Genomic DNA, 21910 nt, shown 5'->3' with positions numbered 1-21910 from the left:
TCAAGAGGTGAAAGAAAGAGGGGGATTTGGCTTACCAAAATGGGAATATTATTATCAGGCTGCAAATTTAGTTTGGGTAAGGGAATGGATTCTACTGAGAAGAAGATGGTTGTTGATTCTGGAAGGTTCGGGGTTACAACAGGGTTGGCACTATTTTCTTTGGCAAGATAAGGTTAAAAAACATATAAGTTTTGCAGGACATTATGTAAGGAATATTCTAATTGATACATGGAGGAAAGTTAAGGGTAAACTCTACTTTTCAACTCCTTCTTGGTTGGTCCCGTTAGAAGCTACAACATATAGTTCGCTTTATAATAGAGAAAAACACCTATCCTATCGGGAACTGTTGGATGCCCAAGGCTGCTTAAAAACAAGAACTGAGTTAGAGCTTCAAGGAATAAAACTGGATTGGTGGTCTTATGCCCAGATTAGCTCTAAATATAAGAAAGACAAGGAAAAAAGTGGTATAGATATGACCCAGCAAGAAATAGATAGTATTATATTAGGAAAGGAGGAAAGTATACTATCTAAGATCTATAAATTCTTAATAACTTATTGGATAGGGGATGCGATTGTTAAAGACTCAATGATTGCTTGGGGGAGAAATATTGGTTACTCAATTGAATTGATAAAATGGGAAGAAATTTGGACGAAACAATTGAAATTTCTGATAGCAACTACTTATAAAGAAAACTTGTATAAAATGGTGTATAGATGGCATCTCCCTCCCGCTCGATTAGCCAAAATGTTTCCAGGACTCTCCCCAAATTGTTGGAAGTGTGGGGAGATAGGTACTGATTATCATGTATGGTGGACCTGTCCTAAGGCAATCGAATTTTGGAGATCTATACAGAGGTGGATATTAGAAATCACGGGATATAAATTACAATTGAAACCTGAATACTATCTATTAAATATTAGGCCAGATAAGATAGGCACGAATATATGGTGTTTGACTACATATATCACAACCGCAGCAAGAATATGTTTTGCTCAACATTGGAAGGGGAAAGACCTACCGGCTGAAGATCTGATTCTGGGGAAAATTATCGAATATGCGGAAGCTGACAGGTTAACAAAAATTTTGAGAGATCAAAAGGACTCCGTATATTTTCAGTGCTGGGACCAATGGTATACTTGGTTGAATAATAGAATAAAAAAAGGATAAGGTTAGTGTAGATCTTTTTTTTATTTATTTGTATATCTTGACTGAAGTTAATATATTCTGTAAAGCTCCCGTCGCGATCTGTGTGCGAATAAATATTTTGTTGTAAAGAAATAAATAAAAATTAAAAAAAAAAAAGGATGAGGGATATGGAATTAAATAAAAACATAATGGTCTTTAAAGAAAGATTCAAAGATAGTAGATATTATCAGATTTTAGAATGGCAAACCTGAGAATAAAAAGACATACTGATGGCCCTCAACTTAATGACCATCTGTTTAGTGACTGATATTACAGTGGAACTTTAAAAAAATGACTTATGACCGTTTTTTCACACAACTCTTGCAGCATCCCAAGGTCATGTGATCACCTTTTATGACCACCTGACAAACAAAGTCAATGGGGAAGCCAGATTCACTTAACAACCATGTTACTAATTTTACTGCAGTAACCTTAACAATTGCGGCAAGATATGTTGTAAAATGGGGCAATTGCTTAGCAAAAGAAATTTTGGGCTCAATTGTGGTTGTAAATCAAGGACCAGCCGTAAAAGAAAATTGGGGGGAAAACTATTTTAGAGCAAAAAAGTAAGGCAACAGAAGATATATGGCCAAACTGGGAATATGAAGCCATGCAGAAAGTAACTCTTTTTTTCCCCCAGTGGCAAATGCAAGAAGCTTGACCCCGACTGGGGATGCATTTCGCACCATAAACCCCATTCTGATTCAGATCAGAGGACTATGCTCTCCATTTACTCAGTTACAAATTCATTTCTTGTGTTTCAGAAAGTAAAAAAGCAAAGAGAGCAGGGATAAAATGCTACCAGTTCGGGCCGGTTCATCCGGACCAGTAGTAAAAAAATGCTACTGGTTCGCCAAACCAGTAGTAAAAAAAGTTTTAAAAAAAGTTCCGAAGATCAGCTGAGCGATGCACAATCATCAGAACTTTTTTTTTAACTTGTTAAAGCATTTTTAACTACTGGTTCTGGAGAACCAGTAGTAAAAAAATGCTTAAAAAGTTTTTTTAAAAAAGTTCCGACGATCGCGCATCGCTCAGCTGATCTTCGGAACTTTTTTTTTTTTAACTTTTTAAGCATTTTTTACTACCAGTTCTCCAAAACCGGTAGTAAAAAATGCTTTAAAAAGGTAAAAAAACAAAGGTTCTGACAATCACAGCTGTGGCATGCAAGTTTGGAAATCTTTTTAAAAAACTTTTTAAAAGCATTTTTTACTACCAGTTCTTCGGAACCGGTAGTTAAAAATGCTTTTAAAAAGGTTCCCAAGCTCACACGCCACAGCTGATTTCTCCTCCCCCCATCTACTTACCTTCCTAAGCCTCCTTTTGGTGTGTACTGTGCATGCGCGCATAGGACGCGTTTGGTGCACACTGCACATGCACATGCTTGGCATGCAGCGTGCATGCGCAGCCAGTGAACCGGTGGCAAACCGGTTCAGATTTCACCACTGAAAGAGAGACAGTAGAGAACACAATGAAGAGTTTAGAAAGAAATGAAAAGGATGCTGTATTCTGTTTCCCCACAAACAGGAAACTACTATTTGAATTTAAAAGAAGTTTCACATATCGTGTTTGAAGGCGCCATGTATACCAAAATGAAAAATGAATTGCTGACTGAGCTTATTAGACATGGAGCTAATTGTTCAAGTATTGAAGAGAGATAATTTGGATTGGCTCCAGTCCGGCTTCAGACCTGGGTACAGCACGGAAACTGCATTGGTTGCGTTGGTGGATGATCTCTGGAGGGCTCGGGATAGGGGTTACTCCTCTATCCTGGTCCTGTTAGATCTCTCAGTGGCTTTTGATACCTTCGACCATGGTATCATGTTGCGCCGTCTGGAGGGACTGGGAGTGGGGGGCACCGTTTTGCGGTGGTTCTCCTCCTATCTCTCCGGCCGGTTGCAATCTGTGTTGACAGGGGGGCAGCGGTCGACCCCAAGGCACCTTGTTTGTGGGGTACCACAAGGTTCGGTCCTCTCACCCCTCCTGTTCAACATTTATGTGAAGCCGCTGGGTGAGATCATCTGTGGTTTTGGGGTGGAGTTCAATCAGTACTCTGATGATACTCAGCTGTACATCTCCACCCCAGACCATCCCAACGATGCCTTGGAAGTGATGTCCCAGTGCCTGGAGGCTGTGTGGGTCTGGATTGGGAGAAACAGGCTTCGACTCAATCCTTCCAAGACCGAGTGGCTGTGGCTGCCGGGGTCCCAGTATAGCCAGCCGGCACCATCGCTGGTTATTGGGGGCGAATCATTGGCCCCCAGGGAAAGGGCCCGCAACTTGGGCATCCTCCTGGATGCACGGCTGTCTTTAGAAGAGCATATGACGGCCGTGGCCAGGGGGGCTTTTTATCAGGTTCGCCTGATACGCCAGTTGTGCCCATTTCTGGATCGGGACTCCCTATGCACGGTCACTCAAGCACTCGTCACTTCTCGTCTGGACTATTGTAATGCTCTCTACATGGGGCTCCCCTTGGGGTGCACCCGGAGGCTCCAACTGGTGCAGAATGAGGCCGCGCGGGGGATTATGGTAGTGACGGGGCGTTCCCATGTGACTCCTCTCCTGCGCGAGCTGCATTGGCTTCCAGTGGACTTCCGGGTGCACTTCAAGGTGTTGGTGATCACCTTTAAAGTGCTCCATGGCTTAGAGCCGGGGTACTTACGGGACCGCCTTCTGCCACCAATTGCCTCCCACCGGCCAGTTCGCTCCCACAGAGAAGGCCTCCTCAGGGTGCTGTCGGCCAGACAATGTCAGCTGGCGACCTCCAGGGGGAGAGCCTTCTCTGTGGAGGCACCTACCCTCTGGAACAATCTACCCCCAGAGATACGAGTGATCCCCAACCTCCGGACTTTTCGTTGGGCCCTAAAAACCTATTTTTTTCAGTTAGCCGGGCTGTCCTGATTTTATGGTTGGTTTTAAAATTTGATATGGATTTTAATTGAAATGTTTTAAATTACGGGCCAAATTTATTTAATTATTTTAAATCTATTTTAACTTTTGTGTATAAATGTTTTATCTTGGCTGTTCACCGCCCTGAGTCCAAAAGGAGAAGGGCGGTATAGAAATTTGAAAAATAATAAATAAATAAATAAATAAATAAATAAATAAATAAATAAATAAATAATCAGTTGAATGCTTGTTCATTCTTTGCAGATTACTCAGGGCGAACTCCAGAAGTCATGCGCTAAGCCTCTAGTAGAGAAAGCTACAGATAATTGCCAGCATATCTGCCAATGCAGACCACCTCCATTACCGCCACCGCCACCTCCACCGCCACCACCAAGGTTGCTTGGGGTTTCACGTAAGTAGAGGTTACCACTGTTTCTTTTTATATTCAGAAAAGCCTAGGAGCATCTGAAAGATTATTAAATAACTGATTGGAAAGAAGGCAATATTTATTTAATGGGTAGGTAGTAATATTTTTCTAATGCAGAATGGGAAAATAGTTATGGCTCAGACAAATGTTGATTGTTTAAGGCTGTTTCCTTAAACATGCAAGTTAACATGCAAATCCTTGAATAATGCCATATGGCAAGAATGCTATGCAACGAGGGTGCCATGATCTAGTATGTAGATAAGTTTATAATTTCCCCAATTTACATTCTGTCAAACTTAATGTTACGCATAGCTTTGTGTGTGAATGCATCTGCCTTCATCTCCTGGAGGAAATAGATTATCTAAACCCTTTCAAGTCAAATTTCAGCCCTGGATGACTTGTATTTACATTATCAGCATGTGAATGATGCCCAGGTATATATCATGATATATCACAAGTCTAAAAGTGGCCAAGATTGGAGAACCCTGGTATAGAGTACAGCTTCTCAAATAGTGATGGAAGTATCAAAGTCCCCTTATATAATCTTTCTACTTTAAGAGCCCCACTTGATATTAGTTGGACGTGATTGAAAATGCTAGTTCTCATGTTTCAAGAGTCTGGATATCCACAGGACCAAATTCTCCCTGTGGTTTTTCTCCATGTGGTAGGATTAGAAAGGGTAGGCTGTCTCTGGTTCTCTTCTCTTAGGCATTGTCATCTCCAGGGGCCATGGAATAATACAGCTTTTTCAATTTTAATCACCTCGTGGAACAGAATAGTTCCCAAGATAGACAAACTCCCATTAACATATGGCTTCTTAAGAGAGCCCTGGAGTGGAACTATTATATGTAACTTTTTTTTGTTTGCATGCTTGCTTGATGCTTAATTTTCCTCACTGCTGAAGGTTTTATAATTACATGCTGTTTATTCTGATATTTATCTTTGATACTATAAGAGGGGAATGGAAGTTGCTCAGAGTCCTTCTATGGCAAGGCTGTCAAACTCCTGGCCCGCGGGCCGGATGCATCATGTGGCCACACCCGTGCCTGGTTTAGCAAAGGGGAGGGAAAGTCCCGATATGTCACATGACACTGCCATGACAGCGTAAGTTTGACACCCCTATTCTATGGTAAAGGAGAATAATAAGGAAAGTATTTGGGAATTTCTATCCAAGTCTTATGGTATGAGACGACTCATTAATCTTAGTTTTGTGTAAATAGTTTTATCTTCCTAGGTTAATTCTAAATTAATAGCTAATGTAATATGCAGTTACTTAATAGCCTCAGGAACGCTGAATAGGTATTTTAAAAACAAGCAAAAAGGCCCATTTTATTCCAGGAAACCTCTGGAATGGTTCAGATGATTGTCATTCACGTTTGGGAGAGTTTTTAAAATACATGGCTAATTCAGCCCTTTCTTCAATACTTTTCTTTTCTTTTTTTTTTTTGCCTGCCTCTGGGGCTCATTTAGTCTCTTGCAAGACCCTGGATCTCTGCCCCATGTCTAAATGTAATGATATCATTACTTATTTTCAACTTGAGACATAATTTGCTCCTTTTGCTAGTTTAGCCAGTAAAAGTATATTCTGATAGTATACCATGATATCGTCTATATATTAATTACTACAAAGTCATTGAATTGTTTTAGAAGGGTTTGTTTCAACTTCAAATTTTTTAAGAATTCTGTGAGAGCATAAGAGAGAATTCTACAGCCAGGATCCCACAGAAAAATGCCTTTCCTTTCCCAGATCTTAACTGACATGCAGAATTATATTGGAGACAGCAATATTTTACTGTGGGATTCCAATAAACATCTTATTTAAAATATTGGTTACATATTTTTTCTTATCTACAAGATAATCAGTTGTCATAATTGAAAAATCTAAATATTTAAATTATACACAGATATAAAATAAAAAGTGTTTGAAGTCTTTAGAAACCTGAGTTTCTAGCTTGCTCGTTCCAATAGTCACTGTACAGGTGAATAGATGTACATAATTCTAATACCAAAATAACAACATTGAGAATTCAGTGGGAGACAATCTTATCCTCCCAGGATAATATTTTATTTGTTCCACTCAAAGTGGCTATGCTTCAACAAAAAGGGTTCCAAAGGGAGACTGCAGTGCAAAACAACTAAACCAGAATTTATTTGCATATGTAATTGGATGGTGTTCCAGCACAGATGAAAGTGGGAATTATCTTTCCTGCTATGGAAAATGGTTGTCCTCTTTTTGGTATCAGATTAACATGGTAAGAAAGGAAATACTATTGTCAACGATTGCTGCATTTGCTTCTGCATACAATTGTCACAGGTATAGAACTGTGTCTTATGTTTACAAAATACCACAGTACATATTTGTGTTTTATGTGTCAGAAGAAGCAACATTAATACAATTTCAGGCATCTAGAACATTGACTTTTTCTCACAGTTATTTCTTATTAGAATTTGTTTTGCTGAATTCAAATGCACCGCCTCCCTCAATTTCTCAATTAAACTGTAAAGCAATTTTCTTCTTGCATCCTTTGTTATCTTCTTCTGTTTTGGGGCAAGTTTGCATCCAGTGATCCCCATTTCCTTTATTATTCCTTTTAAATAACTTTAAAAGTTATTTAACTTTTCTCTGGGCTAGTAAATACATTTTCTGAACACAGAAGATTTTCTTATTTTCTTCTGTATATAATTACCCCTGTGCATAGGTAGTGTGGTATTTAAAAGAAAGGTTTGAGATGCCACTGTCAGTGTACATCTCTCATTCCTTTCCTGATAAACATTTTTCAGAGTTTGAATTATCAGACTGTATGGACAAAGACTTTGATCTGGATAAATAAAACCTATTTTGCCTTTAACAAGGAACAGGAATGGCAATTAGACCCAAACATTCCAGTTAGCTTAATTTCAGCTGTATCATCATTTGCCAGGCTGGGAATGATGATGAAGGAGGATTCTTCTACCAATTTGTTAAGAGATTCTGGCTCAGTATAAATCTTGAAGCCAATCCAGTAAGATCTGGCAGAGTTTAAATGTGATTTAAAACAGGTGCAAGAAAAAAGTCTCACTATGAAGAATGAATGTCTGCCCAGGAAACAATTATACAACTCAATCATAATATTCTTGTTTTACAAAATACAGATGATTGTAAAGGACCATAAAAAGAAATTAAATAAATACTTTGATAACCCAGCCAAAGGGACAAATTTAGTGATTGTTTGGAATGCTAGTAAAGCAGTTAAGAGAGACTATTTTATACAATATAATTGTCTAGAGAAGAAGAAATCCCAGGAAAAGATGCAAAAGATCTTGGATGAAATTAGAAAGAAAGAAATGTACATCAGATTAAATTGTTACATCAACAATTGTCTGTGTTAACAGTTCCAGAAATAGAAACTAAATTGAATTAAGGGAAACAAATATATTTTGAATTTGCAATTAAACCAGGAAGGCTGGCATATAAATAAAGAAAGGAAAGAGAAAAGAGAATGATTGAGAAAATTCATGAAGGTGACAATGTAATAAAGACAATGATCTTATTTAAAAAATCCTTTTACAACTTTTACTCTAATCTATACAAGAAACAGGAACTCAATATGCATAAAATAGACGAATATCTGCAAAGACAACACTTACCTACACTTTCACAAGCTCAGAGACAACTTATAAACGATCTAGTAACTACTTTCAAAATATCAAAAAATTAAAAAAATGAAACCAGGTAAAGATCCAGGTCCAGGTGGCCTTACAAGGCAATATTATAAATGCTTTGAGGATCAACTTCTTCAGCCACTAAAGGATATAATGAATGGAGTATTACAGGGAGCAAAGATGCTTCAGAACTAGCAAGAAGCTAATATTGCATTATTACCAGAGAAAGGGGCAAGATGTCAAGATAAAAACCATAGATTAATGTCATTATTAAATAATGAATATAAACTTTTTGCTGCAATTTTGGCAGAGGGATTGAAAAGGGTTTTACAGACATACATTCATGAAGATTAATCTTCCTTTTTATCAAAAGCCGGGCAAGAGACAATGTGAGAACTGTTTTGAACATTATTGAATGCTTACAATATAATGAGAAACAGGCAGCTTTAATATTTTTGGATGCAGAGAAGGCCTTTGACAATTTAAATTGGGTTTTTGTGTTTAAAGATTTGGAAGATAAGGACTTGGAGAGAAATTTATTCACGGGTCAAAGCAAACAAAGATGATTATTAATGGAGATTTAACTAAACCATGTGAAATTTAAAGGATATGAGACAAGGATGCCCCTTATCTCCTCTGCCATTTATATGGTGTTGGAAGTTTTGAATAGGGATATTAGGCAAGATGAAAAAATAACAGGTATAAATATAAAAAAGGAAGTTTATATAAATTGAGAGCATTTGCTGATGATTTAGTTCCGTTTTTGTAAGACTCCCCAAAACTAATATAGAATATTTGATGAAGAAACTAAAAGGGTGGAGTTTTAGTGGACTTTAAAATAAATAAGTAAACAGTGTTAAAATTCTTTCAACAAGAAAAAGTTCAGAATTAGTTTCAATATTATTATTGTACAATTCCTTCCTCCTATCACAACAGATAAGATTTTACGTATATTTTGCCAGGAATCAGTAAAGTTATATTAGAAATGGGGTTCTAACTAAAGTGAAATATCAAATTATCCTGATTTTACTAAACAAATTTCAGAAAAACCAGAAACAAAGGCTCAAAGTCTTGGCAGATGAATACATCATGCATTTTCCAGTCACATTTTGTGTTAATAATAAATATCAGATTCACAGATTTGACAGTGTTTATTTTATTTATTTAATTTATATAGCTGTCCCTTTCAACAAAAGTGACTCTGGGCAATGTACAATAAAGCTAAAACAATGAATAAATACATGCAAACCCCTATCAGTATTAATTATAGAGACATTGAAAAAAAAAGTATAAAAACAAAACAAAGGAGGAAATAACAGATGGAGGGATGTTAATATTTATTTAACTAATTTATATAACTGCCGATCTCACCAAAATCAACTCTGAGCTTTTATCCTATCTTTAAAATCTGTTGGTGAACGAGTCTGATTGTGTTTCATTCCGTGGAATTTGCTGTGGGAGACGTTTGACTTTGCCTGCGGTTCTGTAGTAAAAGCCTCCATTTAAAAGTCTCTACATCTGGATTTTTTTTCTCCCTGTACTCTTTTTTGTTTATATTTTGGTTATCCTCAAGGCAGAGAGTCTGGGCATCCTGCCAGCTCTACCATTTATTTTTAACACAGTGCATTTTTTCCAAGTAGTAATGTTTGAAACTGTCTTGTAATTTTCAGTATAAGAAGAGAGATGAAACCAACATGCCTTCCCTTTTGAGAAATTGTCAAGATCTTTGATATTTTTTTCTTCCTTTTACTTATATATACTTTCTCTTTTTTTTAGGATTCTTTTTTGTCTCTAATACATTTAAGAAAACTATAGAAAAGTCCTGGCTTTTGACCTTTACCTAGAGTCTAAATTTGGTTACAACTTGCATATTATCTGCACACTTCTCCTTTGGACATTGGGAAATTCAAAAGCAGATTGTGGTTTCAACTTCAGCTTAAAGGAGCTACCAGTGGTTATTTTAAATATACTGTAAGAATACTTTTTTTAAAGTATTTTTTTTCCTTTGGTGCAAAAGCGTGTGCGCGTGCCCACACCCATAATGCAATGCCGCCCACGCACGCCCTGCCCCATGCGCATGCATGCACAATCCCCCCACACTCCCCACCCCCCGCGCATGCGCACGACTCCACCATACCCTGTTTTGGGCCTAGCAGGCCTCCCTGAAGCCTACAGAGTTCAGAGACAGCCTGTTTCCAGACTTGTGATAGGCCCGTTTTTTGCCCTCCACAGGCTCCGGAGGCTCCAGTGGCTTTCCTGGAGCCTCCAGGAGGGCAAAAACGGTCTTCCCTGGCCCTCTGGAGGCTTCCGCGTGAGCCCTGTACTTACCTGGCATCCAAAACGGGCCACGTGGAGGCTCCTGGGGGGGAGGGGCGGCATGGGCATGCGTGAGCGTCTCCCACATATGTGGCAAAGACCCAAAAATCAGCTGGCCAGCACGAGGCACATACGCATGTGTGGTGAAGCTGATCTAGGGTGACAGCTGGTGTGCCCTCAGAAATGACTCCGCGTGCCACCTGCCATAGGTTCGCCATCACAGCAGTGGTGGGTTGCCCCCGGTTCACACTGGTTCTATAGAATCGGTTCTATAAAACCAGCAGGAGGCTCCGCCCACCGACCCCAATGTCATCAAAATGCTTCTGCGCTTCCGTAGAAGAGTGTGTGTGTGGCCCCATTGCAAACCGGTAGTAAAGGTAAGTAGAACCCACCCCTGCATCACAGGTATATGCAATAATATCTATAGAACTTAACAAATTAAACAAAATTACTAATGTGTAAATGGAGACAAAGCAATAACTTATTTCTGGGATGCCTTTTCTGTATAATATTTTCATTCTCAATAGCACAATGAATTCTGCAAAGGCCTGTTATGGTTTTTTGGTTAATTAATGAGGTCCAAAAGGAATTAGATCATTGGCTAGGATTCTTTGTTTATAAACTATAATTGAACTATTTTTTCCTGTTTACGTTTTTTTCTGAAGGAATTCATTTTTGTCTTTAGAATTTAGAATTCAAAGTCTTCAGTTGAAGAAGTGCCAATGTTTTTTTAAAAAGGCCTTTGGCAACTGTTCCAGTACAAAGCGTACTGTTTGGTGTGCTTACCCTGAAATTTGTGCAGATGATCTAAAAGAAAGCTTAACTTGTCAACCATCCGAAAAGGCCCATTTTATAAAGGTCCAAGAGTAGTAACTTTGATGGATGAAGGGTTGACCTAATTCAGTTCAACTCAATTCAATTCAATGCTATTTAGTTTATTTGATTTAGGCACCACTCATCTTCAAACTGATTTAAGCAGTAATAAAACAAAGCAGTAATAAAACAAAGCAAGATTTAAAAATGCAGTAGAGATAAAAAGAACGTAAAATGGGGAATAGTTTTAGCAGCTGGTGTAGTTTGTGAACCAGGTGCAAATATTTCAACTCACCTTACTTCCTTGGGATTTTTGCAAAATATTCTTCCTTTTGCCATCTCTCTTCTTGGGTTCCAGTATCATCAGCCCTATATCATTTCAGACAAATAGTTGTCCAACATCATCTTAAAAACTTCCAGTGTTGGAACATTCACAACTTCTGGAGGCAAGTTGTTCCACTGATTAATGGTTCTAACTGCCAGGAAATTTCTCCTTAGGTTTCTTCTCTCCTTGATTAGTTTCCATCCATAAAGAAGTCTAATATGGCTGACTCCCTAGTTCCCTTCTCTACTTTTTGGGAGATGAAAGTTGTCTGTTAGGTTTTTCAGGAACCTGTCTGATCCTCCATTTGGTGGAGAATTTGTCTCCCAGTTGATGTTGGGATAGCTAAAAAGTCCTCAGTTGTTATTGTGATGCGCTTCCTATGTACCTTAATTAACTGACTAGCAAAGTTCATCTATTTCCTCTATTTGGTTGGATGGCCTATAGTATACCCTATGGCACTGTCATTTTCCCCCTTTTATATTGACCGAAATGCATTCAAGATGGTTTTCATCATTGTTCTGCTCTATTTCTGTAGAAATGTAGTTATTTCTTGTATATAGTGCAACTCCACCTCTTCTTAAATCCCTCTAGCTGTATATTCCATTTGTGGGTTTCATCCCACCAAATTTCCATAAAGAAAAGACAACAACAGTTACAATTTTATATATACTTATCTAATGTAAATATTATTCAAGTATGCATATATTTCTAATACATTTGTGATATTATCTTTTTAGCATACTGTATTCTGTATAAATAAGTCCCATTTTCATTATACTTGTCTATACAAACTTTCATTCAATTTCCAATCTTCCCTTTCTAGTGGTGGAGAGAATGGTTGCACAGCCCCTTCAGAGAACATTGTATGAAGCAGATTATCTAGCCTCCTTTCAGTTGGGGTTCAGACCTGGGTTTGGGACTGAAACAGCACTGATCGCACTCATGGATGACCTCTGGCAGGAGTGGCATCCATCCTGGCTCTTCTTGCCCTTTCAGTGGTGTTTGATGCCATTGATCATGGTATCCTTCTGGGCCAGTTTTGGGAATTGGGTGTATGTAGTACTGTATTGTGCTGATTTTCCTCCTTTCTCCAGGCCGGTTCCAGTTGATGTTGATAGAGGGAGAGAGGTCCAACCCCAGGCCCTTACTGTGTATGATGCCTCAGGGTTTTAGTTCTCTCTTCTCTTCTATTAATATTTACATGAAGCCACTGAGTGAGGTGATTTGTTGGTTTGTGGGTGAGATATCATCAGTATGTAGATGACACCCAGCTTTATATCTGTACTCCAGGCCTCTTATGTGAGACTTAGTTGCAGAATAGAGTTGGGAGGTATCTTGGAGGTCTTCTAATCCAACCCCTGCTCAAGCAGGAGACCCTATGCCATTTCAGACAAGTGGCTGTCTAGTCTGTTCTTAAAAAGCTCCAGTGATGAAGCACCCACAATCTCTGAAGACAAGCTGTTCCACTGGTTAATTGTCCTTCCTCACACTTAGGACTTTTCTCCTTAACTCCAGGTTGCTTCTCTTCTTGATTAGTTTCCATCCATTGTTTCTTGTGTTCCCTTCTGGTGCTATGGAAAATAAGTAGACCCCCTCTTCTTTGTGGCAGCCCCTCAAATACTGAAACACTGCTATCATGTCACCCCAGTACTTCTTTTCTCTATAGTAGCCATATCCAATTTCTGCAACCATTCTTCATATGTTTTAGTCTCCAAACCCTTAATCATCTTAGTTTATTTATTATTTATTTATTTATTTGATTTGATTTGTATACCGCCCTTCTCCAGCAGGACTCAGGGTGGTGAACAGCCGAGATAAAACAGAGCATACAAAATTTAAAAAACAATTTAAAAGGTAATTAAATAATTTCGGCCCACAATTTAAAACAACCCAGTTAATACCAATTTCAAATTAAAACCGAAACGGATGGGATCAAGCCAGCCCGGCTAGGTGAAATAAATGAGTTTTCAGGGCCCAATGAAAAGTCCGGAGGTTTGGTATCGTGCGTATCTCTAGGGGGAGGTCATTCCAGAGGGCAGGTGCCGCCACAGAGAAGGCTCTCCCCCGGGGATCGCCAGCCGACATTGTCTGGCGGACGGCACCCTGAGGAGGCCCTCTCTGTGCGAGGGTACTGGCCGGTGGGAGGCTATTTGCGGCAGAAGGCGGTCTCGTAGATACCCCGGCCCTAAGCCATGGAGCGCTTTAAAGGTGCTCTAATCTGCACATTTTCCCAAGTCTCAATATCTTTTTTATAATGTGGTGGCCAAACCTGGATTCTATAATCCAGGTGTGGTCTTACTAAGGTTTTATAAAGTGGTACTAATACGTCACATGATATCAACTCCGTGCCTCTGTTTATGCAACCAAGCATTGTATTAGCTTTTTTGGCTGCTGCCACACACTTCCGTGCTGTCCCATATTTAAGTAATACATGTCATGGATGTCCTACCTCTGTGTCTGGAGACTGTTGGGGATTGGATGGGCTGAAACAGGCTCTGACTCAACCCTCAGCCATAGAGTGGCTATGCATATTTGGACCCTCCAGAGACCAGCTTTTTCCATCTTTGTTTCTGGTTGGAACAAACACATGCGCAATCTACGAGTCTCCCTAGACTTACAGGTCCTGCTTGAAGAGCAGGTAGCAGCCATGTCTTGGAGAGCCTTTACACACCTTCAGGTGTACTACTAATAGTAGTTTTTTTTTTAGTTTTGAAGGATTTAACAAGCTGCTCTAGTATCCGTGTTATTAACTGAAGCTGAAAAAACTGCTGGTCCAAATAATATTATTAACAAATGTAATAGTAAATATTGCCATTGGGTTATACTGTATCTGATAATAATATTTATCTCTTAACATGGAATATGTTAAAAATTTATCTTCACCTATTAGTTAGTCTAAAATCATTATCTCTGCTTTCATCTAAATTTTCCATATCACCATCTTTCTCCCAATTTTTAAAGGGTTTCCTCATAGTCAATTTGGAATGGGAAAAAGGGTCACATCTTTATTAGACATTCCATTCCATGTCTTTCTAATTGATAGAATTGCATCCAGAAATATTTAGTATATTTAGATCCAAAATTTTCAAAATCAGAAAATATTTAATTTAATTGATAATTGATTTTTCTGTAAAGATATTCTCAGAATTGAAGAACCCCATAGAAATTTTCTACATAATTAATTTTCTGAAAATATTTTCCAGATATAACACATTTAGTTTTATACATTTTCTAGACTTTATTCGGATTGTGTTTGTTTTATAATAAAGATCTATGTCACTATATATGAATTACTAAACCTTAGGAGAAGGGTTTTCCTTTTACACTTTTATTGCAGTCTATTATACTCTGACTTACTGATCCCATGGGATATTACAACATAGTCTACCAATGTGTATCCACCCTTATTATTTCCTCATTTTAAAAAATGCCATGGATTTCACAAACTTTGGTAGTTTTCAACATGAGTTCATTGCTGCCTCCCTTTCCAACATCTGTGTGTGGTGAATTCCTAATGTACACCAACACAAAGCTTAATGTTTGGTTTGTGTACCTTGCAATATATGTGCAGATTATCTGAAAGGAAGGCTCATATGCATGGAGGTTGGGGTGTGTGTGGATGGATGGGATAGATAGATCAAATACATGGGGGTGGGGTTTGTTCAAATGTTGATTGAGTGGAATGAAAAATTGTCTCTGTTCTTTCAATCTCTGTTTAAATAGTTACATTGAATATCTCAGTTAGCTTGCTTTGAGTTGTTTTCTTTTGCAATGCTTATTCCATTTTGGTTTAAAATGTTTCCATTTTAAAAATGGTTACCCTGTTTGCTTTGTTCAAATTTTTCGGAGAAAGGTATTGATGAGTCAGATGCTGTTGATTTCCATCCAAAGTAATCTTTAAACTCTCCTGGCAGCAGGAATAAAGCACTGTCTCAGTCCAGCTATACAATAAATGGATCTTACTTGGCATGAGCCTAACCCTTTAGAAGCAAGATCCAAAACATTGTCCTCATTGTCCCCTGCCCGTACAGACTGTTCTGGCAGAGTTCTTTAATTGTTTCAAGCATTTTTAAAATGTGAAAAATTATGTCATATTCAAATTCAGCAAATAGACTTATGATAGGAATCCTTTAATCATCAAAGTGGTAAAGCTAAACATTTAGCAAAACATTTACTCAAAAAATGTAAATGTAAATCAGAGTAAATGGAGGCCTTTTTTCTTGTGGAGTTATATGGTAATTCATAGGTTGTACCGATTTTCCCCGTTTAATGAGTTTTAAGCCACAATGTCCCATTATTTCTGTCCAGTCAATCCTTTTCGTTTTGGAAGTTTGCTTATAGAACTGGTTTGTTTGAAGAAGGGAAGAAGAATGGTAGATCCCTCATCACCACAGCAGGGAGAATAAAATCCTTGGAGAGCTGAAATTTTATTGTTATTTAGTTATTGTTATTTAGCATTTGGATCTTTTTAAACCTATTTTTGCTGCTTGAGTCATTTATGATTAGGCAGCCTTATAAATCATAAGAAAAATCAAAAATACATTTTTCAGGAAACAGCCTGCCTAGTCCTCTCTGTTTGAGACTATTATGGAAACAAAATTTGCTCTTGATTGTCAACTTGGCTAAATAAAGTTTGTTTGGTAGAAAACAAAATCACACAAGCCCAATCAGGACTAGTGTCCTGCTGCCTGGAAAATATATGATGCCCAGCAGTCTGCACAAAGAATTCCCCTTGTAGGCTTTTGGGTGCTTTTCTTATATTGAACCTTCAAAGGGCCTTACTGTAAAACTGCAGGGACTAGTTCAGGCAGTCATCCAGGAGTCAACACTAATTTGAAGTCAGTAAACTTACAACATAATATCCCAGACTTAACAGTTGTTGATAAGAAAGACAAAAAAATATGTCTGGATAGTGGATATGACACTACTGGAGAGAATGGAATGGAAGAAAAAGAACTGGAGAAAATAATAAATTACAAAGACTGACAAACAGTAAAATGTCTATGATGTGGTGGCACAGTGGTTAGAATGCAGTATTGCAGGCTAATTCTGCCAACTACCAGCAGTTTGATTTTCACCAGACTCAAGGTTAACTCAGCCTTCCATCATTCTGAGGTGGGTAAAATGAGGACCCAGATTCTGGGGGCAATAGGCTGTCTCTGTAAACGGCTTAGAGAGAGCTGTAAAGAACTATGAAGCGGTATATAAGTCTAAGTGCTATTGCTATGACAAAAGAAAGCAAGGGTAATATCAATAGTAATTGGTGCCTAGGGTCCAAAGCATCTGGAGTACCCTCTTGAATAGCATCGACATTGAGAAAATCATCATTACTCAATTACAAAAGGCAGCTTGACTTCAAACAGGTTACATCCTGCAAGGATACTTTTAACACCATCAAACAACAACATCTGCCTATCCCAGGTCCTTGGATAGGACCTGGGATAGGTAGATAAAAATTCCTGATCAAATCTAAACATCTGGTTCACTTGTGACCAACCATAATAATGGAAACATCATATGATTGATTGCCAAAAAGCTTGACTAAATTGTTCCCGTTATTTTCTGTGTAAAAATTAAAAGAATAGGTAGATACTTGCTGGATATTTCTGGGAAAGGTATTTTATAGTTAGCAGAAATAAGGGAAAACATGCCTCTTATTCTTTTAAATGAACAATCAATTCACATAGTTCGATTTTCTGTAACTTGGGTTGGCAGCATGAAATCTGATCTAGGCTAAATTTGACATTAAATATAAGTTTATATTCAATATATACATTAAAAATATAAATAGTGTCAGTAAGGGAGGATAAAGACTGATAGAACCAATTGCAGTAGGTAGCAAAATTAACTTCAATTCTTTCATACCATATTGTTGACAAAAATTGCAATATTCCGTATATTCCATGTATGCTGCAAAATACATAGTAAGTCTTTAATAAGAGGGTTTTGTATAAATGTGGCTATAACTACAGAATAATCTAAGAATTTATCATATTCCAGACCAGAACAAGTCAGTGTTATCCAAATAGGAAAGAGAAGGATGGCAACTTAATATCGCCCGTCTCTTAAACTGAACAACCTGTATTTGTTTCAGCACATTAACTGCCTTCAGTTTTTTAGCCTCAGAATTATCCAATGCATTTCTAAATAATAAGTGAAAAGATTACTAGAACTTTAGTTACATAGAAAGGGAGGAGAAACTTTTTCATAAATTGTGTCACTGCGTTTTTGTATTTACCAGCTGAGCTCATTATTTCTGGACTGTCAGACTTTCCATAGCTTGCCAACTTCTTATCAGTAAGCTACGTGTATCCGCATCCACATCACATTCCTTCACACATCTTTCCTTTGTTCTCTTGCCAGAAAGGTCCGGCTGAGAAATAGCCGGCACAAACTTTTGCAAAAATGTAACAATTAATTTTCTTAGTCAGTTAGGTGTTTTATTTTCTTTATAACAAATAAATGAGTTTTCTTAGAAGAAATATCTTCGGGTTAAATTTCTTAAAGTATACTTGCAAGGAAAGGTCTCGATCCTCCCCTCATAATCAGGTGCAATTATCCCAAAAGCAGAATGGGATTAATCAACGCCCTGACAAATTGACTATGGAATTAATGTGCTTTTGTTTATTTTAATGTTTGTGTGTGAGTCACTTCTTAACCTCAATTTTTGAAGTTGCTTCCAACATAATTATAATCCTTTTGGGACTTCCGGTTGGCGATTTGCTGTGACAGGGTGTGAGTGAGTGCTTGCTGCTCCTCAACACCCTTTAGCATCGCGTTTTGGGGATCCCCTTGGGGGACGCGGGACCCGGAGAGCCCTGCGGGCAAAAGAGGAAGCCGGACGAGCGGGAGGTGGGTGCGATCACCTCTCGCCGGACCAGGCGGCTCTGCCTAGCCAACGCGGTGAGCGGCCATTCATGGCGGCCACGAAGCAGCAATAACCAACTAAGACGGGAAGCCTAGAAGAAGATCGGAGGTGCGGTGACGGACTCAAGCCTATTCCCTATACCTGAGATCGTGCGGTAAGGAGGAGCTGGGAGAGGAGCGCTCGGAGCGGCGAGAGGCAGTGACAGAAAGGACAGAGCAGCCTGTACTCCCGGCGATCCGATCTGATAAGCCGAAGAGCAGACGAGAAAACGGAGGGAGTGGATCGTACCTGTAAAGAGTTTTTGGAAGGTGTGGTGTGGCGAGGGAGTAAAGGAGAAAAGAAAGACCATTGCTGGGACTGGCGTTTTATATCGGGATCGAGGGGAAGAGAGCAGGAGCAATACAGTGACTGGCTGTTTGAGGCTCCTATCAAACAGGAAGTACGTCCATTAATCCGGAAGAGTGGATGAGCAGTGGTTGAACAAGAAGACGTTCTGGCAGAGACTAATATCATAGAGTTTGGCTGGATCCCAGCAAAGTGGGAAATTGAAGAAACGGAAGACCTCCTATTTGAACCCCATAACTCCGTAAAATAACATACTTATACCCACATTTTCATATATATCAACATTTTCTTTATCCTTCTCTTGAATATCTGGATAGTAATAATTGAACTCTGTTTCTCTTTTCAAATTGATAAATATTAATAATTAGATTTGTTAAGCTATCTTATAGATATATACAAAAGGAAAAATTACATATATATATATATATATTTAATATAAAAAAAAAAGGGGGGGGTTGATTATATATGAGAATTCAGATCTCTATAAGTATTACTAGATAAAAAAGAAAAAAAAATAGGGTCTGATCATATACAAGAATCGGGAATTGTATCCTACTAATTAATTACTATATAGTGTTTATATTCATAGTACAGTAATATATAGTATTTCATATTTATTTATATTTATAGTAATCTATTTATTCCTATTTATATTTATCATATTTATCTATATTCAATTTTTATTAAGATTTGAACTCAGACTTCATTAACTTATTATCTTATTATGGTCAACTTATATAACCCAGAATGTCTATTTGTACTTACCTATACCAATACTCTTTACTAGGATTAGAACTCAGAACTTAGAATTTATTAACTTAAAATAATTATTTGTACAATCTATTTATATTACTTATTTAATATTAAGAGTGAATTTAGATTCTTATAAGTGATTAATTGATTAGGATTGATATTTTGTTTAATCTATTTAGAGGAGAACTATATAATTTTAATTACATAATTATATAATTATATAATTAGTGACTGTTAATCGCTGGAAAGTGTATAGCAGTCTACCACAGTAATTTAGAAATCTAGAACTTACTATTAAGTGGAAATTATTGAGAGTGTAGGGAGGACTAACAAAGGAGTGAAATAAAGATATAAGAAAGCTCCTCAGAGAAAAAGTGGCTAGTGCCACTGGATGAGAATCTGGAGAAAGATAGAGGAGATATTAAAAGACCAAAAATCGGTCCTGAAAGATATGGCAAGTCTGACCTCCACAATTGCGAAAACCGGTAAAAAAGCGACATCTATACCTACCCTAGCGATGTCTTCCCCAGCTACCCAAAAATCAGTGGAAGGTCTTCAGAAACTAGACAAACCCCCTGCAACTCCTACATTGCAAACGGTGCAAGCATCCCTCCAGTCAATTCAAGAAACAATGCTTGCGATGCAAGAAAAACTCTTGAATAGCCACTCTGAACTAAAATCAGACATCCATGCTCTTGATTTTAAAATGAACGAAATCCAAAATGCTATTGCTAGTAACGAAAACAGAATTTTAAAAGCAGAACAAAGAATTGAAAAAAACGAGAAAAAACTGGACACAGTGGACCAAACCTTGTCGGCACAAAACAAAGAAACAGAAGACGCGCTGATCCAACTTGAGATGGATAAGGCCTCGTTTTACTTGCGTTTCCAGAACATCTCGGAGGAAAAAGAGGAGGACTTAGGTGATAAGATGGCGGAATTGATTGCAGAAACTCTGCAGCAAGATAAGCAGGAAATAATTCGTGAGATTGACGAGGTGTACAGAGTTCAGACGAATTACGTAAGAAGGAACAGACTCCCCAGGGAGGTCCATGTGCGTTTTGCTAGGAAAAAAGTTAGGGACATCCTGTATAACATAGCCCGGGAGGAAAAAATTACCTATGGAGGAAAAGAAATTAATATTCTGAAACAAATTCCGAGAAGAGTGAGGGAAAGGAGGAAAAATTATAGGTTCCTGACAAACCATCTAAACAGGAGGAATATAATTTTTAGGTGGCTTTTGCCAGAAGGATTGCAAATTTCCTGGCAAGGGAGGAAAATAAGAATTGACTGTCTAAGTGATGCTCAGGACTTTTTAGAACAACTAAGGGGAGGAGAGGAGGAGCAAACTAGTAAGGAGGATAACGAGATAGTAAATACGGAAGAAGAGATATCCCAAGAGCAAATTACTAGAGAAGATATAGAAGAGGAGAAGAAAAAGGAGGATACTGAGGAAAGAGGAAAAAAATCAAGACCAGTGAGAGCCGTAACTTTAAAAGGCAAGTAAGAACAAGAGACTAGAAACTAATTTTAGAAATGAACGATACTAAGATCATATCGGTAAACGCGAATGGTTTAAATGATTACAAAAAAAGAAGGATAATATTGTCAAAATTGGCGAAACAAAACCCCGATATTATCTGCATCCAAGAAGTTCATATAAAAAAAGATGAGGCTGATTATCTAAATTATTGTAAATTTGGTAAAGTATTCTCCTCATTAGCTGAGAAAAGGAAAAGGGGGGTCGCCATCTACGTTAAGAAAGGAATAATGGCAGAATGCAAATATAAAGATGGAAAAGGGAGAATACTTATAGTTGAAATAACGAGAGGCAATGCTAGGCTGTTATTGGTAGGGGTTTATGCACCGAATAAAAAACAAGGGAAATTCTACAGGAAATTGCAGGAACAGTTGGCAAATTGGGCACATCTTGAAATTTGTATGCTAGGGGACTTTAATGGAATTGTGGATCCAAAGCTTGATTATAAGAGCGATATAACAAAAAAGAATAAAAGATCTCCCCTACCAAAGACCTTCTTTGACTTAGTAGATGAGATAAATTTAATTGACATGTGGCGTACCTTACATCCCCAGGACAGACAATTCACATTTTATTCCATCCCACAGAACTCCTGGTCCCGAATCGATATGGTTTGGGCTACCAGAAAATTGGCGTTAGAAATAAAGAAAGTTAATATGGGCTCTAATACTTGGGCAGATCATAAGCTCCTAGAAATCAGTTGGTCCCACGATATGAAGAAAATACAACAGAGATGGAGTTTAAGGACCAATCTCTTAAACGAAAAAGAGTTTACACTAAAATTGAATGAAGAAATCAAACGCTTCTTC

At 38.0% G+C, this 21910-nt stretch overlaps 1 protein-coding gene across 1 annotated transcript in view; it reads left to right on the top strand.

The window, feature by feature from the left end:
* The window catches only part of PRIMA1 (proline rich membrane anchor 1), a 73565-nt gene that overhangs the window by 22595 nt on the left and 29060 nt on the right, over positions 1 to 21910 (top strand). Inside the window, exon 2 of the mRNA XM_070941471.1 lies at positions 4337 to 4484. Coding sequence (XP_070797572.1) covers positions 4337 to 4484 — 148 coding nt within the window. The remainder of the gene's footprint in view (positions 1 to 4336; positions 4485 to 21910) is intronic.

The sequence above is a fragment of the Pituophis catenifer genome, unplaced genomic scaffold, assembly GCF_029215685.1.
Source record: "Pituophis catenifer annectens isolate HBS135680 unplaced genomic scaffold, rPitCat1.0.hap2 SCAF_1, whole genome shotgun sequence".
Classification (NCBI taxonomy): Eukaryota; Metazoa; Chordata; class Lepidosauria; order Squamata; family Colubridae; genus Pituophis; species Pituophis catenifer.
This window is presented reverse-complemented; position numbering and strand designations above follow the sequence as displayed.